Here is an 18,543-nt window from a genome sequence, read left to right as displayed (position 1 = left end):
CTGCTATGTTTTCAAGTCTATGATCTTTTCTTCTGCATTGTTTGAGCTGCTGTTAAGTCCATTTGGTAAGTTTTTCATTTCAGATATTGTACTTTTCAGCTCTAGAAGTTCCACGAGGTTCTTTTTTATAGTTTACATTTCACTCCTCATTATGTTCATGTTTTCCTTTAAATTACTGAGCACATTATAGCTTTTTTACAGTTTTTGTCACCTAATTGCATAACCTCAGTTTGATCTTTTTTAAGCTTTGTTAGGGAAGATCTAACCTTTACTTTAGGGCTTTACTTTAGGGCTAGTTTAGCCCTACTACATAGGTATGCTCGCTCTAGGGTCTCTTCTAAAAGCCACAAGAGTTCAACAAGGTCTCTCCATTCTGCCTGGTTGGAACTTGAGCTCAGCTCAGGAATTTGTTTAACTTTTAGCCATCTAAGAGTTCTCTTTCATGAGTCTCATAGAGTTATACCTTATGCAGCTTTCAGCTTAAGACTCAAGGGGACTCAACATTTCTTTCTCTGTATACCTCCCTCTTCTCTGGTACTCTGCCTCAAAAATTACCGCCACCTCAGCCTGCCCAAACTCTGATCTTTTTGCCCACATTTTAGCAAGACTCTTTTGTCTGCTCAGATCCCCCCTTCTTGTGATCTGGAAAGTGCCTCTAAGAAGAAAGCTAGGAATATTGTACATATCACTTTATTTGTTTCTCTTCTCCCAGGAATCACAGCCCTGCGCTGTGTGTTGTATGATGAAAACAATTATTTCACGCATTTTTGCCCAAACTTCTTGTTTACTGTGACAGGGGAAATCCAGTTTCAGTTAATTTTCATGTCTGGAAGCGCAAGTTTCTTCATCATGATTTCTTTTTGCACTGCTAAAATTGCTCTTGCTTAAGTCAATAAAAATATTTTTCTGTACAAGTCAAACTGTCTTCTAACTTTCCTCCCTGATGTCACTGACAGCCTATTACTTCCTTTCTCCCCAGGGATCTAAGGAATTCCATTTCCCTTGTTTTTGTTTTAACAACCCATCTGTTCTTCTAGTTTTTACTCCACTGGTGCTATGTCAGTGTCACTTTTCCTGTGGGTGGACGTCGTCTAGAGTGGTGCTTGAGGCTCTTTTTCTTCCATCTAGCTCCTTTTGGGGGATCCTTACTCTGGTGCGTGAAGGGTGGCAGTCTGTCTTCTGGCTGGATCTAACGCATGTTGCAAAGCATTCTCTCCATGTCTGGATTTCCCCTTTCGTAAGTGCCCAAGTATCAACTCAATCTCACCATTTTCAAAATACAGAGACCCTACTTTGTTCACTCTGAAATTAAAAAATACATATATATAAATATATTATTTACTATGTACATACTGTACAGAGAATAATATAAACACCCAATATCCAGCAAAGAGGATGTATAGATAAAGCATTACAGATATATGTATAACCCCCACTGTACCCCTCCCAATTGTGCCCCCATTCCTATCCTCCTTCCAGGAAGTAAGAAGCTTCTGATTTTGATGTTTTTAATTCTCGTGAATATAATGCTATTTATTATTTAGGAATATAGATAGATACATAGATAGATATGGCATGAGTGTTTGTATATATAACTACATATATACTCTCCCTATACCCCTAAACAATAGCATTTTACATGTCTTTAAGCTCTACTCATTCATTCAGGGTTATAGCTTTTCTGAGTTGCAGTGTTTGGACACAGCAGAAAAAACAGACACTCAACAGAACTCTATTTACCAGGGGCTAAGAGGTCTCCCAGTAGAGTGGTTACCTTAAGGGACAAAGGAGCCAGTACAATTGCTTGACCGAATACACAGCCTTGGTCATCTCAGGGGAGGGGCAATTCTGGCTACAGCAAGGGTTTGCCATTTGGTTTTATTTCTTGAACTCGTGGCAGAATTCTGGGGAGAAAAAAGGATTACAAGGAAGAACTGACAGTACAACTACTACTGATGCTACCACCACCACAAGTACCATCACCAGGATCTGTCCCACCTGCCTAGTATTAGTCAGGCACTGTGGTAAGTGTTTTTCAAAGAATTATGTCTAATTCCCCAAGCATCTTCAAAGTAAGTTTTTTTTTTGTCCTTGTTTTACAGATGAAAAAACTCAGGCTATAAAGACCTTAACCATCCTGAACACAGACAGACCCTCATCCCAAGCTTTAATGAGCATCTTCATTTGGAGAGTCCACAGACATGTTAGACTCAACATGGTCAAAATTTCTCTCTACCTGTAGCCTCCATCCCCTTTATTCCCTGAGTTAATAGCTGGAGGAGTAATCCTCTTACATCCAGGTTTGATCAATCACTGCCTGCTCCTAAGTCTTCAATAGCTTCTCGCCCTGCCATTCAAAGTACTCTACACTAGGCCCCCAACCTATGTTCCAGCTTTATCTCCTGTTACTCCATACTCCAGCCAGACTAAACTAGCTGCTGTTCTCAAATATGCCATACATTTCAGCAACTTTGCTTATGCTTCCCTTTACCAGAATGTTCTCCCCTTTTCCTCTACATATCTACCCATTGAAATTCTGTGCATTTTTCAAGGTAGGTTTTTTTTGTTTGTTTGTTTTTTTCTTTGCGGTACGCGGGCCTCTCACTGTTGTGGCCTCTCCCGTTGCAGAGCACAGGCTCCGGACGCGCAGGCTCAGCGGTCATGGCTCACGGGCCCAGCCGCTCCGCGGAACGTGGGATCTTCCCGGACCGGGGCATGAGCCCGCATCCCCTGCATCGGCAGGCGGACTCTCAACCACTGCGCCACCAGGGAAGCCCTCAAGGTCAGTTTTAAATGTCCTGCTCCTCCCTGTCATGTGTCCTTCACCTCCCCCCCAGGATGTTATTTTTCCTCCTTTAATTCTAATTGCATTTTGTCTGTACATCCCTCTTCATGGCTGATCCTCTGTGCATTGGACCTTTCTTCCCCATGAAAGCGTAAACTCCAAAGAAGCAAAAGCTATGTCTCCCTCATTTTTGTTTCCCTAGCACCTCCTAGCCCATAGAAGGAGACAGTGCTGTAAATCATTGAATTGATAGAGTTCTTTCTCTCTGAAGAAAACCAGTACTCAAAGAATTCATGTTGAAATATGGAGTCTAACATGTGCAAGGACTGGAATTGCATCCTCACAAGTTTATGGTCATTCTCCAGTCCTATCCCATATCCTTGACCCTCAGTAAGCTGAAATACAATCACTAATTCAGTGTGAGGGAGTGGGACTGAGCTCCTTAGGGCAAGAAGAGGTCTTAGCCATTCAAGAGGCTGGAGAAGCTGGAAAATTTACACAGGCTTTGCTTCAAGCTGGAAAGAGATCCTCAGTTGGTAGATAGATTTCTTCCTCTGTAAAGGTATCATAAAGAGATTTTGTCATAGTTTTGTGATTAGGATGGTGGTTAGGAATTAAGGACAGTGTGTGTGTGTGTGTGTGTGTGTGTGTGTGTGTGTGTGTCTGTGTCTGTGTGTGTGTGTGTGAGAGATGGTGTGTCCAGAGGAGTCACTGAGCCCTATTTGTGAATAGCAAGGGCTGCCTCATTCCTGATCCCTGACCCTCTGCCACAGCAGGTACAAGTGGCTGGGCCCTGCTTCTCTCCTGTGCAGTCCTACTGCGCGTTTGGCACCGGAGACCGCCGAGACACATGACAGGCTACACATCTTTTGCCCATTTGTTTCTGTCATGATTTTTTTCTCCTTAAAGCGGAAAAAAGAGGCTTGTGTTGTTTGTGTAATTTCCTTCTTTGCTCTGGCCTACTCCAGGCTGTTAGCCCAGTCTAGTCTTCATCTTTCCCCAAATTAATATACAACATGTCATCACCTCTTTTTAAAAATAAAGATCCAGCTCTCCGCCTCAATGACCTTAAAGAACTATTAACTCGACATGTCTAACCTCAGAGTCATCTTTGCTTCCCCTTTCCTTCCTTCCTCTGGCACTCCTTTCGTCTCCCTCCCACAGAAGAAAACTGGCTTAGCTTTTGAACCTTTTGGTTAAAGGCCCCCAGTTCAAAACCTTGGCACCCTTTGTAATTCTTCCCTTTGACTTGCCACCCCCCATCCATCAAATCTCTCGGGTGTTTCCTTTGTAATGTCTTTCATATCTATTTCCAGGGCCATTTTTAGTTTAAGCCAGTGATCATCAAGGAATGGGGGATGGGGATGGGGGGTGGGGGTCTGGATTGTCACTTGGGAATTTTTTCAAAATACCGTATAGCTTAGAAAAGCTCCACAGGTGCTGGCACACACTGCTCAGCACCACTCAGTCAAGTCCTTCTCCTGGACACCTATCCTCACCTCCAGCTAATCTTGCTGGCTTCCACTTTCCCCACCCAGTACTCTTAAAACACTGCTTTCCACGTGACATCTTCCATTCAAACATGCTTTGGCGTCTCCCTACTGACCTCAGCATAAAGTCCAAACTTACAGACACTCCATAATCTGATACCATCTTCTTTGTCTGCTGCTACCTCAAAGTCTTCATACCAAACTCCCTTCACCTTCCTGATGTATCCCCTTCTCTCAGGGCTCTGTACCTTAAACATCTCCTTCATGCTTCTTGGAATAAATTCCCCTTTCTGGGTTTTCCTGACTAACTCCTTTTTTAAAATTTATTTATTTATTTTTGGCTACATTGGGTCTTTGTTGCTGCATAGGGGTTTTCTCTAGTTGCGGCAAGCGGGGGCTACTCTTCACTGCGGTGCGTGGGCTTCTCATTGTGGTGGCTTCTCTTGTTGTGGAGCACAGGCTCTAGGCACACGGGCTTCAGTAGTTGTAGCACGCAGGCTCAGTAGTTGTTGCTCGCAGGCTCTAGAGCACAGGCTCAGTAGTTGTGGCACACGGGCTTAGTTGCGCCGTGGCATGTGGGATCTTCCCGGACCAGGGCTTGAACCCGTGTCCCCTGCATTGGCAGGTGGCTTCTTAACCACTGCGCCACTGGGAAAGTCCTGACTAACTCCCTATGTTCTTCAATTCTCAAATCTAGAACCTCTTCCTCCAGAAAGGCTATCTTGCTCCCCACCCCATAGATTCTGCATTCTTCCTCTGTGCTTACCTTTGACACGGCACTTATTATACGGTCTATGGTGGTTTGTGGGTTTTTTTGTTTTTATGTTTTCATTTTACTTTCCTTTCCAGACTCTCTGAGGGAAAAACCTGTTTGTTTCTTTTTTCTATCCCTAGAACTCTAGAGCAGAAAATAACCTATAATAAGCATTGAATGTTTGTTGAATGACTGAATGAATGCACCTTTTCCAGCTTTGTCTCCCACTACCCCTCCAGAAATCACCTTCTCTAGGAAAGACATCTAACACCCCCTGTACGTGCCTGTACTTCCCCACCCGTGTGCCTTCACACCCTTCCTTCACTGACTGCTGGGCGGCAATATCAAGTAGTGGGGGAGGAGGAGGTGGGCATAATAAGCTGGACACTTTGTGCTGGAGAGATGTGTAGTAAGTAGCTGGATGGTGCTCTCCCCTAACACGTCTACTTTTCTTTACTTAATTATTCCCAATCCTCTGGATCCAGCTAAAATCCCATGTCTTCCACCTCAGCACGAGTATCACCTGTGAACTCCCTTGGCCTTTGTTGTCTTGGCTCTCATCAAATACTGTCCTGAATGAGAAGTTATCTTTCCCTGGGCTGATGCCTCATCTCTTCCCCTAGAGTTCGTGCTCCCTTAGGGTCAACACCACAATGTTTAGCCATGGGCTGTGTTCATAACAGGCCTCATAAATTGGTGATGGTGCTTGTTTGGTCCATAGCATGACCAACCCTCCTGGTTTGCCCATACATGTGTGCGATAACACAATGTTTCCTCTGGTGCATATTCCCTGCTTTGTTTCCATAGTTGGATTTTAATTGATGTGAGCTCTCCCCACTGATGGTGAGCTCCATGTAGGCAGCCTTGTGTCACTCATGGCTATTTATCAATCACCTGGAATGAACCAGGCATGCTATAGGAGATTAATGAATATTTTTTGAGTGAATGAATGGGAAACATTGGGCACCATTATATCTCTTGATAATCTCATTTTCCTTCCAAGTAACAGGACTTCAGAGCTCTACATATACAAAAATTTTAAAGTGCTGGGCATCTTGTGGCAGTGACAGTCCAATCCATTCAATTTCATTTTTGGTGAATGTCTTTGTACAGAATGAATAAAGAGAGCTTGAATTTTCACTGATTTTTACAAGAAAAGAATAGAGGACCCCAGAGATGCTAGAATACAAAAAATTGCTCCTGGACATGACAGAAGTCACTGGGACCAAACTCCCAGGGGAATAGAGAAGCGTGTCACACAGATGAGAGGGACTTTAATAGAGAATCTTGTTTGATCTCTTTTTGCCAGATTCTTTATATGAATAATGCCTAGTACACAGTAGGTGTTAAATTTATGGTGATGATTATATATACACACCCAGAGACACACACAGTTTTTTTTAAAAAACTGTATCCTCTGGTATAGAAGTCAAAGCTTAGGATCTGAAAACACTGGAGAATTTCCAGTTCAATAATTCCTGAAAATCCCATAGTACTACTAGCATTGCTTCTTCAAAGCATAAACACCTCCTGATATTGAAGATACAAGGTCAATTTCTTAGATTTTCAAATTAATTATTTTCTGCAAGTTTGAGCCAAAATAACAAGCCAATAAGAGAGAACGTATTGCTGGCATGCAGCCGCTAGGTATTTTAAGACAGGGACTGCTTCAAAGCTTACTACATGCTTCCTCCAGGCAGATGAAAGGGGAAGACCACTTATAGGTTTATATAAAATCTGCATATGAGTGGAACATTAAGGAGCCATACAGTAGTTTTGTAATCACTGCTCCTCAATATGTACCCAGAGAGCAGTCCTGTGTTGAATTTCATCTTTGCTTGTCTTTGCCCATTCACCTCCAGGTCAAATTCTGACAAGGTGTGGCAAAATATATTCTTCTGTTGCAATGGAATTTTTTCTTTTTTTTTTTTTTTTTGGCCACGCGTCTTGCCGGATCTCAGTTCCCCAACCAGGAATTGAACCCGGGCCATGGCAGACCACCAGGGAATTCCCTGGAAATCTTATTAGTGATGAAGAAATGTGGGAAATTAGTTTCTTGAATGGCAAGTATTCTTTTCTGTTGTTGTTCTTATACATATGAAAACTTCATTTTGTTTCAAGGCTCACTTCAAGCATTACGTTTTCTGTTAAATTTTTCTCTGACTCTCTCTTCACAAACCGAATTTGCTCTTCTTTCCACTATGTTTACACCACACCATAGGAAACATTTAGGGTATAGTCTTTGAGTTGTCATGCTGTCTGTCCTCACTAAATTGTAAGGTCCATGCTTTATTTATCTCTTCATTCCTAGTGTCTGGCATATTGCCTGGCACATAGAAGACACTTGAAAAATACTTGCAGTTGAATTAAAGAGTGGAGAGTTCGCCAGTATCAGTCTTTTAAATCCCACTCTGCAAGGACGAGAGAATACGGCATGAGCTGAGCCCCTTCAAACTATATCCTGGTTCCTCATCTAGTATACAGGTAGGATTGGGCACACCAGGGGTTATTGAACATTTATGATTGCAGCCCACTTAAGATGGGGCAAAAGATCTCACAGCTATAGAAAAAGGATTCAGAGATAATCATAAAGTATAAGTGTACCAGCATGTTTTGGGGGGATTAATAATAACTCTGCTGTACCAAGAGCTCACATTCAATCCTTCTGCAAGTCCTATGTAATCCTCCTCTGAAAAAAGTCTCCAATCTAACCATCTCTACCGCCAGACTACTGACCTAGTCTAAGTTCTTGACTGACCAAGACAATAGCCTGTGTAATAGCCAGTAACAAACTGACTTAATAATGACAAGCTTAATTGTAAGCAATTTATAATTAAAGCAAAAATGGCAGCAATTGAAAACCATGACTACGGATCTTGTGCTGTTAACAAAGGACCCTTCCTGAAAATTGCAGGAATTCCAGTCATCTCAATGTGTACTTGTGCTTGAACAGTGGCCAGAAAGACAACACAGAATTAGAGTCCCTGAAAAAAATCTAGAAAAACGCTGAGTTTAGTTTATGAACCAAGTGCCTATAAGCTTTGACAACTTGCCTAGTAAGTTATTGGTCAGAAGATCTCATTGTACATAGAAACAAAAGTCTCCTGTAAGATATGAAAAAAAAGGACTTTCCAATTTGGATCAGTTTGAAGGAGGACCTTCTTGGTCTACCTGGGGTCAGGTACCAACTTGACCTGATTAGCATCTAAGGTCCCTTCAACTTTCATATTTTGTTGATGTATAGCATGTATATATAAATATCTGTTACATGATGAATTAACGAATAAAATAATGAATAGCTATGAATAAACCTGTAAGAACTCTGGAAGGTTCATTGATGGATAGAGCAGTGGTTTTCAAACTTCTTCAGGTGATAAAATAACTATAAATCATGTAGCTTTTGGTGGAACATCTAAAAATGTGAATTTATTAAATCTTAAGAGAGTAAACCTATTTTATCTCTGGAAGCACATATAAGAATCTGAGAGCATTGATTCCCTCCCAGGAGGGGACCTGGATTTTGGGAGACAGAAATGGGAGTGAGACTTTTCCTGTTACCCTTTCATTCTTTCTGAATTTTACATAACTTGAGTGTATTTAAATAGAAAGGAGTGACATATTAAAAATTAAAATTTTTATGATAAATCAGATACTATCTTGATTTAGATTCCAGTATAGTAAAGCAATAGAAAAGAATCAAACTTTTAAGAAAGATGTAAGGAAGAAATTTTATTTTATTATATTTTTGTAAATTTGGAAAAGACCACTACTATTTGATTCTGCAGATAAAACACATTTGTTTGGTGTTCTGTTGGAGCACAGTTTGGGTATTATGGCTCTTAAGGAAAGAGAACGTTGACAGCCAAAACTTTACTTGGACATGCTTTAGAGAATTTCACAGTGATTTGAAAAGAATACTCTCCCTGATGCACTCTTTAAAAAAAATATTTCTTCTATTATTCTTGAAATTGAAAGCATATATAATATGCTCAGCCATCAGAGGTGGTGGAATTTTTTTTCCCCCCTCGGATGCACTCTTTAAACCATTAAAAGACTGTGATTTTGCTTTGTGGATATTGTTGTCTCACGAATTACTTATTTTCCCCAGCAAGCTAGGTATTGTGAATAAAAGAATGAGATCACTAAGCATATTTATGCTTATGGACTAAGGAATTCAAGTCATGTGGGGATAAAGTAAACCAAAGAATTTGCAGTGATGAAGCCTTGACCTCTGAATCACATATGGGTCTTCACATATGGGAAAAGGCAGGAGTGATACAGCATGGAATCATCCTTGACACTCTTCCTGTGTCAGAGTTACATACAGATCAGCACTGAGATTGCAGTTTTCTGTTAGATGATTATTAGTGAACAAATCTCTATTTAGGACCCAGATACCTTATTTACTTAAGATAGTACATGGAAAATAAATGTTCAATAAAAACATATGTCTACAAAACTATCATGTGCAAAATATTCACTTTCCCAAGTGCTGTGTTTTATGTATCACATTTAAAACTCATGTCAACGTTGTAAAAAAGGCTGGTTACTTATTTTTTTCCGATAAACAAATGTGGAAACTAAGACTCAGAGAGGGTGAGTGACTCGACAGGCCCAAACTATTGATAATTAATAAAGTCAGGCCTTTTGATTCTTTGGCTATTGTATTCTCCATCTCCCCCGAAATGTCTGGTGACTTCAACATGGAATGCCATCCTTCTCTCTTCTTAGGCTTTGACTCACTCTTTATTTAAAATTTTTCTCAAAATTCTTCTCCAAGAGGCTGTTTCAGAAAGCCCTGACAGTTTTGCTGGTTCCAAGCCTCCCAATAATTTGTTTCTAGTATCTATTTTTCTCTATTCTATTTGGTCTCTATTTTCCATTATTTATTATCTATCATATTCCAGTATGAATTTTAGCTTTATTGGTGTGCTCTGCTATTTATTTCCCCTTCTTATCCTATGTAAATGCTCTTTATTATAAATAGTACTACCCTTGACTTTTAGACATTTATAATCTATTCTAAATAAAATCCAGGTGACTAGATAATAGTAGTTTCAAATTTTTGTGTGCATAAGAATGACCTAGGGAGCTTCTTAAAAGTAGATTTCTCAGTGTTTTTCCCGTAGGTTCTGATTCTGTGTGTCTGGGGTCAGGTCCAGGAATCTGCATTTTAAGTAAGCACCTCAGAGGATTTTGATGCAGGCGATCCAATGATCATGCTTTCAGAAACCTTGTTCTTGAGAACTAAAAATTAGACTGTTACATACTGCATATCTATCCTTTGTTCAGTAAAAGATACACAGGTATAAAATAACTGAGTTCTTGCTCTCTTAGTGTTTACAGACTTCCAGGGGAGGAAGAGCAGAGTGCCTGCCATCTCTGACATTATATGATGACAGACCCTGTGAGTGTTATAGATAATAAACGCTATAGGAATGTAAAGAAGAAAGGCATCCCTTTTGGCCAGATTATCATGAATGGCTTCATAAAAGATAGGGGTTGAGCTAGGGTTAGAAAAAACAGTTAGGTCTCAACAAGATGGGGAAGAAAATTATTTCAAGATGTTGGAGCTGAGGGTCAAGGAAGCACTATACTTTTAGGGTGTCAGTATGTAGAATGATGTGTCTATATTGAAAAAGAGTTTGTGTAGGGACATGGCACGACTGATGCCTGGAAAGACAGCCACGAGTTAGATTGAGAAGCGCCTGGAATTGGGACTTTATTCTGTAGGTACTGGATGGTTCTTCACACATGCCAATAAGAAAATTTGGCATTTAAAAAGACTGATCTGGCAATGAGTTTGAAAGCCCTGAACTATATTTGGTGGGTTGGTTGTGCAAATTGTAAGGAAGGCTCGGTTTGAACGTTTGTGAAGGTAGATTCAACACGATCTGGAACTTGATTTGATGAGGAAGGTGTCAAAGACGCTGCTGAGGTTTGAACCTCCTTGACTAGGAGGCTTGTGTACGATTTCACCACTCAGTGAATGTAAGGAAGGAAGTATTCTAAAGTAGTGTTTGGTTTTAGATCTGGAATCCAACTTCCTACCCAAAGTTGGCATCTTCGGTACATATGCATCAGATAGTTTTGCTTAAATATATGGCAACCATTTTAATTTTGTCGAAAGGAAGAGGTCTGGGGCTTGTGGGAGAGAAATGGTGATTGGGGTCCGCCAAGCCGCAGAGAAGACAGACTGTTCAGCTCACTTATTTTTATTAAGCATCATTATACAGAAAGCGCCACACAAAAAAACTAAGATGACCAGTAGTCCCTGTCCTTAAAAAGTTTAAAATCTGGATGGAATCTACAGGGGATCCCAGTAAGAGTAAATGGCAAGCCCTCAAATCCACAAACCACAGATCAGCCAATTTGTACTCTTCCTGTTGGAGCAGCTGAAGGCCTCCGGCTGAAGAAGAGTGAAAATTAGTAGGATACTAAATTGGGAATGATAAATCTCTCCCAGCAGGGTGTGGATCTGGGAAACTCTTTGCAGTAGTGCACGCCAGACTGCCCAAACTCGCGCTAGAACAGCTCTCAGGAAGTGCAGTGCTAGAGCCACCAGAGAGCTATAAATTTATCCCGTTAACTTCCAAGTGCGCGGCTTAGGGCAGGCGAGGCTCCAAGGCCCGCCCACAGGGGCCAGCATCTCGCTCTGATTGGACAAGTTCATTTCCTCGCCTTCCTCAGTGGGACTACTTCAGCCATCAATCACACTGTTTGTTCCACCCCTACAGGCCTTTGCTCCACCCCTTTTCAGTGATGTAACACCTGGCGCTCTTTCGCGCCCCAGCCCTCAAGCTCTCCACCAGTCGCTTCAGTTCCTCATTGGCCAGTAGAGAGGGGAGGGAAGGATGGGCGCAGTCTATTTTGTTCTCTAAACTCCCTCCTCTAGTTTCCCGGTCTTCTCATAGGCTGTCAGGAGCGCAATTATAGCCTGGAGGTGTCGCGCAGGCGTGCAAAGCTGATCGCTGGTGGAGGGGCACCTCCCCTCAATCATTAGAGAGTTAGTTACACTGCTGTGACGTGAGAGTGGCACTCCGCTTGTCATCCTCACTAACGATTGGCTGTAGCCTAGGTCCGTCATACAACCACGCCCCATTCCTCTGCCTAACCTCCCAGTTTGATAGCCCTTGCAGGAGGCCAAGCTTCACCCCGTTGCTGCCGCTTAGCCATGCGATTGGCTGAGGGAGCTGGCGTGCTTTCCCACCCCCTACTCCTTTCCGGGCCTCCGAGAGGCTGGCGGGACCCCGCGGAAGTTGTCAGTCAATCTCCTCCCTCCCCATCCCCCGCGCGGTCCCTCCCCCTGGCCGCGCGCCCTAGCGCGCGCGCGCACACGCACTCACACTCCCCCCTTGCCTCTACCCAGCACCTTCTCAAGTTGTAGCGGTCGCCCGCCAGGGGTTCTCTGTGGGCTGCGGAAGGGCGCGTGGGGGAGGGGGTTCGGACTGCTCGGCGCTTCGAGGAGCGAGTGTGTGTGCGCGCCCAGGGCCGGGGCGGCGGTTCACGGGAGATGAGGGGTCGGCGCTGACAGGGAAGAGCGGACACCGCGGCGGTGGCGACAGCGGCTCGGAGGGGACCCGCGATGGCAGCGCCTCGGGAGGAGGCTCCAGGCAGGGCGGGCTGCGCTAGCTGCGGCCACTGAGGTGCTGGCGGGCCGGCCGGCTGGCGACCCGGGCTGCAGGGACGAGAGGCGCGTTCGACGTCTCGCCTCCGTCAGCCCCGGGAGTTCGCCGCGCGTCGGGGACCAGGAACCTCCGGCACTGAGATGTGGCCGTGAGGCGTCGGTGGGCGGCCAGGAGAAGCTCGGCGGCGCCCGGGAGCGGGAGGGCAGTGCGGCCGGGGAACGGGGCGGAGGGGCGCGAGCTCTCGGCGCCTCTCCCCCGCCTCCTCCTCCTGCTGCTGCCCGTTCCGTGCAAGCAGCAGCCGGAGCTGCCAAGCACCAGGGCCGTGGTGATGTCGTCGTCGTCGCCGCCGCCGCCGGCGGGGGCTGCCAGCGCCGCCATCTCGGCCTCGGAGAAAGTGGACGGCTTCACCCGGAAATCGGTGCGCAAAGCGCAGAGGCAGAAGCGCTCGCAGGGCTCGTCGCAGTTCCGCAGCCAGGGCAGCCAGCCGGAGCTGCACCCCTTGCCCCAGCTCAAAGGTAACCTCCGAGGGCGCAGCCCGGGGAGGAACGTGGTTCTTCGCCTCCGCGCCGCCAGAGTCATTTCTTCATTTCTTTCTGAGGGTTTCTTCTGCCCAGCTGGGGCTCGGAGTGTGTGAGTCGCGTTCCCCATGCTTCCTTGGCGTCCTCCCACCCCCTTGGATTCAAACAGGTTTGCTGTTAAGAGCCTTGCTTTTCTCACTTCTTGGTTCACCTCAGCTCTTCCGGTCTTGGAGGAGGTCGGCACCCCTCCCCACCTGCGCGCTCTTTTACCTGCCCTTGCTACTGGAGCTCTCCTCTTGCGGCCCGAGGGGTAGAGTTCTTCACTCTTCTACCCCGAGCCTTGCCCTTCCCCATCTTGCTTTAACAACCTGTCTTACGTTCCGACCTTCCCTTTCTGAGACCTGCCTCCTCTTTTCGGCCACTCTTAGCCAATCCTTTACTTTTCCAATTATAAAGCGCCTGTACGCACTCTCTCCCTAACTTTCCTTCCCATTGATGGTTCCTAAGAGTCTTACAGACCAGGAATCCTAATGCACACACCGGTTAGGAGTTACCTGGCCTTTAGATTTATCTATAAAGAAAAAGCCTAAAAAATCTGACCAGTGTAGTGTCTTACTGGGTCATTAGATTTAAATGTTCCCTTTAGCCCAAAGAATAGAAAGACTTAAAATACTTTATCGTCTGAGAAGATACACACGGTAAACTTGGAGAGGTGTTAAGGAATAGATAGTGTCGCTTTGCAATGGAATGGGAACTTAGTTCGCCAAGCAGTGATTCCAGGGACTTTGTAGGTTTGTACAGTAATTCAGATTGGTATCCGTGTCAATGCCTTGCAGGAGAACTTGGCACTCCTTTTGGCTCACTCCTTTTTCCCACTAGGTTTAGAGGATTAAAAAAAGAAAGAAAGAAAGAAAGAAATTGGTTCCTGGTGTTCTAGTTTATTCTTTGTGGATTACTACCTTTTAATTTTATAATTTTAATGTCTTTGCTTTTTATGAGATACGCATCATCATGGAACAAGATGATAATGGTCCTAAACATTCGAAATTTTTTTTCGACAAAAGAAACCTGATAGAAGTCTAGATCATCTGTTTTGCAAGGCCAGGAAATGAAAAGTTCATACTGAAATAGATAAATGTTCAGCAGGTTTTTCTATCAGTTTGAAAAAGCTCCAGCATCCCCTTTAAGGCCAGTCTGGTTCTGATTTGTCTTTGGGCCTATGAATCCAGCCTTAGTTTGGCTAAGAGTCTAAAGAAAACCCCAGATCAAATCACAGTTGACCTGCAATAGCTCTGGAACCCCATTCAGATCCTACACTGCCCTGCCTCTTGGGGTGCTTCTAAATTAAAGACATCCCACAGCCAGAATCAAACTGACTTTTGAAAGAAGGTTTTATTTAAGATGTGTAGCCTGTGGTACTGCATTTATCATTTGCTATTTTGCATACAAAAATTGTGAAAATTTACATAGCATAGTCAACGGTAGACCACAATGGTAGGCATTGCCAAGACTAATACTTGAGTGATGTCATAGCTATAAAAGAATATCATCTTACCTATTAGGACATTGAACTACTATTCATGAATTTAAAATTTTAAACTTAACTAAAACAGATATTTTTACCTTTTTAATTTTTTTTCATTAAATTGGCAAATTGTTTTTGCAGTTTGAAGGTTTGGTGCTAGTGTTTTTCTTTCATGTTTAATTTGCTTTTTAGTAAGATGTTCCTTATATTGTCTTTTTTAATATAATATTTACTTATATTTAATAAAAATAATTGAATATTAGATATATGGTTGCTTCAAGCCAGGAGATGCACTTTTAATATATTTTGTTTTTAAAAGCCTAGCAAAAATATGCAGAGTCAGTATTCATCCAGATTTCACGGTGTATAGTTCAACAAGTTGAAGGTGTCATTGAATGTTTTATTTATAGTGTTTTGCTCACTAGTAGAGAAAAAAATAAAATTAGAACTTTAGTCTTATTCTGTATGTTTTACATGAAAATATAGTGTTCTTTATAAGCAAAGTTACGTATTCAGGATAAATTTATGTAAATTTAATTGAAGAATAAGATTCTTAGTTAGATTACCCACTAGGAAAAACTACTTGTACTCCAGATGCCAAAATGCTTGAAAAGTGGTTTTTTAAAAATTCAGTTGCTTCATTTGGTACTTTGGTAGTGTCTTTGATACCACAACGTTGAGTGCTTTTTCTGTCAGTAGTAGTTTTTTCCATTTGTGGCCTTAACAAAAACCAGTGGAAAGCCCTGTAATACATGTATGAAAGAGAATTTTTCTTCCTGCTCTGAAATATAATCTTGCTGTGGAGTGATTCAATATCCGTGGCCATCCAAAATCTTTTAAGTGTTTATGCCAACCTGCTTACGTTACACTTTGTCCACATGAATCTAAACTGGAAAGGTGCCAGCTATTTTCCTTAAAGCATGCTATGGGTAAAGAGTAACAAAATAATCCCACTTTTTAATCTATAAGAAGTTATTTGTGTGAAATAATTTAGTAAGTGGGTTGCAGGATTTTAATGGTGAAAATGTTCAGAGAAAATTCTGTTTTATTACAGAAAGTATTTAAAAAACAAGCCTTGTTAAAAGGATGTTTTAAAAATGAGAAAATGTTATGTGGGTCATCAAACTTAACTGCCTTATATTTTATAGCTTAAAAAATTTTTTTTTCCAAAATACTTGAAATTTCTTATGTTAATTCTGTAAGTTCCTCTGAGAACTAGGTATTAGAAAATAAAGGTAGGAACATTCTGTCAATCATTTTTTTCTGTATTTAAATTTTCATTAGTATAGTACTTAATTTTTCTACCTTAAACTTTTCATCTGGTAACCAACAGTTAGGAGACTTTTAACTTAAAAAAAATCAGTTAATTGGAAGCTTTTCAGTCTGTTTAACCTTTTTTGTGTAAGTCTCTAGAAGGATTGGTTTGGTAAAATAGTAGATGCCATACAGTTATATAACATTTACAAATTATTTTACACTTTTATTTATATTTTTAAATTATAAAAACAGTATTACTCATAATAAGTGAAATAGTCCAAAGTTGTGTAACATCTAATCCCCGATAACCCTTGCTTTTTAACACCTAAGGTAATATTGTGACAATCCGTAGCTCAATGTATTTTTACAAAAATTATATTTCATTGTGTTATCCCAGCAACTCTGTGCAAGACCAGTATTATTCCCAGATGAGAAAGCTGAGGCTTAAACAGCTTAGTTTCAGGCCTGTGATTACTTATCTGGATGGTGTTGCACCTGACACCAGTACCCAGGTTAAATGATTTCAGTATTTTTGCTGTTCTGCTTTGTGAAATTTGAGCAGTATCATAGAGTTGGGTCATTGGGGTCAGCCCTGGGTCAAAGGTAAAATTTTAATCTTTCTGAGTTGCTTTCCTTATCTCTAAAATGGGGATAATACCTTCTATCTCCCCAGGATTTGGGGGATTAAGTGAAATAATGTAATTAGTGCCTAAAAATAGGCAAAGAATGTTAGTTCCCATTCTCTTTGATATTTGAAAATCCAGATCAAAGGTATTTTCTAAATGAGGGATTCACATAAATAGTAAACTTTGCTAGTGTACTTAATGTATAATTTGTTTATAATCAGTTTTCACATATGATTTATGTGAAATGAGGTGAAGCTGTAACATCAGCATAAGTGTGGATGTGGAAATAGGGTAGAGTGACTATTTAAAATATTGAAAGTTGTAGTTAGAAGTTTTTTTATCAAGCAGAGAAATTGAATTAACCAGTAGAATTGTATAGATGTGCATTTCTTATGGGAGACAGCCAGTAAATGGCAAAGAACAGAATGAAACTGGCTTTGAGATTGAAGTCCCCTTCAGATGAGGTAAAGAACTTACCAAGTTTCCTCAGTTTCTTGGTTGGTATATTCTTAGAAGCTGGGTCCCACTGGAGGTACTGAGTCCAGTAACAGTGGTGCTCATTTGAAGTGCTTTGCTTACCTATAGGGAAAAAAAATTTTTGTTTTTCTTGATGTATGTGGTCTTTTAGGGCATCTGGAACAAGAACAAAGACACGATTTGAAATTTCATAGCTAACTTAACTTTTTTGTGCTGGTGAGGGACACTACTGACTGAACTTTTAAGGTTTATAGATTTCTTTCAAAATTAATTTCATTCCATCTAAACCCAAAACCTGTTTTAGTAATTGGGGTGGCAATAAAGGAGAGTTGAAATTCATCTGAATATGTTAAAAATGTTTATTTACAAAGGGATATAACATTTTACCTATTTTAGGACTGTCTTCTGGAAGTAATATTATATTTCTTCTGGTAGACTTATTTTTAAATTTTTAAAAACTTTTTAAGGATATACTTCTAGAGAAATTAATATAGTGTCTGTTGCTGGCCTTCGCATGAAGGAAAAACTTCCATTTAAGTCTAATTTAACATCTTCAGAATTCCTATTTAGGGTCAAATTTCTTTTTCCCCCAATGTTATTACCTCCTCTGATTCTTAATTGAATTTTGGATCCTTTTATGAAGTGCCTGTAAAGTGAGAATCCAGTAAAATGTATTTAAGTAAAATAGTGTGATCACTGGGATAGAGTACCATCTTGTAAATAGTACACTTAAACTGTCTTCCTGTATCATTGATGAGTCACAGTTGCTTTGCACTAGTTGTTTAACCCCTTTGACCTTCAGTTTAATCATTTTTACTTGTAAGAATAATATTTTCCCCTGATAAAATCACAAAAATGAATTAGTCTTTAATGAGGTATTGCCTCTCTTTGGATGACAAAGACAGGTTTATCAACAAAAATCATACATTTGGGAAATAATAGATTGTGTGTTTTTAAAATTTTAACTTTTTAAATTGTAAAAAGCTGGGGATATAAACTACCTTATTTTTATTTTATGTGTTTAGCAGTGTTCTCAACCCTGGCTGTGCACTTAGAGAGTTTTAAAAAACATCAGTGCCTGGGTCCTACCCTCAAGTGATTCTAAATAAATTGGTCTAAGGTAGGATGCAGGCATTTGTATTTTTGAAAGCTCCCAGGATGATTCTGATATGCAGCCAGGGTTGAGAATCACTGGTTTGGCATTATCTGTCTATTGATTTAATTCATTAATTGAGACTTTGTCCTTTTCTCTGGATACTCGTGGCTCATTACCCAGCCTATTAACATTTCCTGCCCTCACTTCACCTCGTGCTATTTACTTTTCACTCTCTTAACTTTGCTGCCCCCTATGGCTAATCAGCTACTTTCCTGAAGGGGATAGTGCTCTTGGATTCTGGAGTTTTAGGTGTGATGAGTTGATTCTATTGGATTTTACTGTAGTTATCATAATTAAAAATCAGCTATTATCCTTTGATACAAGGTG

At 41.4% G+C, this 18,543-nt stretch overlaps 1 protein-coding gene across 1 annotated transcript in view; it reads left to right on the top strand.

Moving 5' to 3' along the window:
- Window positions 1–12,834: 12,834 nt before the first annotated feature.
- The window catches only part of PPP2R5A (protein phosphatase 2 regulatory subunit B'alpha), an 85,721-nt gene continuing 80,012 nt past the window's right edge, over window positions 12,835–18,543 (top strand). Inside the window, exon 1 of the mRNA XM_024750904.1 lies at window positions 12,835–13,172. Coding sequence (XP_024606672.1) covers window positions 12,986–13,172 — 187 coding nt within the window. The 5' untranslated portion in view covers window positions 12,835–12,985. The remainder of the gene's footprint in view (window positions 13,173–18,543) is intronic.

This window comes from Neophocaena asiaeorientalis, unplaced genomic scaffold (genome assembly GCF_003031525.2).
Source record: "Neophocaena asiaeorientalis asiaeorientalis breed wild unplaced genomic scaffold, Neophocaena_asiaeorientalis_V1.1 scaffold67, whole genome shotgun sequence".
In the NCBI taxonomy this organism is placed as follows: domain Eukaryota; kingdom Metazoa; phylum Chordata; class Mammalia; order Artiodactyla; family Phocoenidae; genus Neophocaena; species Neophocaena asiaeorientalis.
This window is presented reverse-complemented; position numbering and strand designations above follow the sequence as displayed.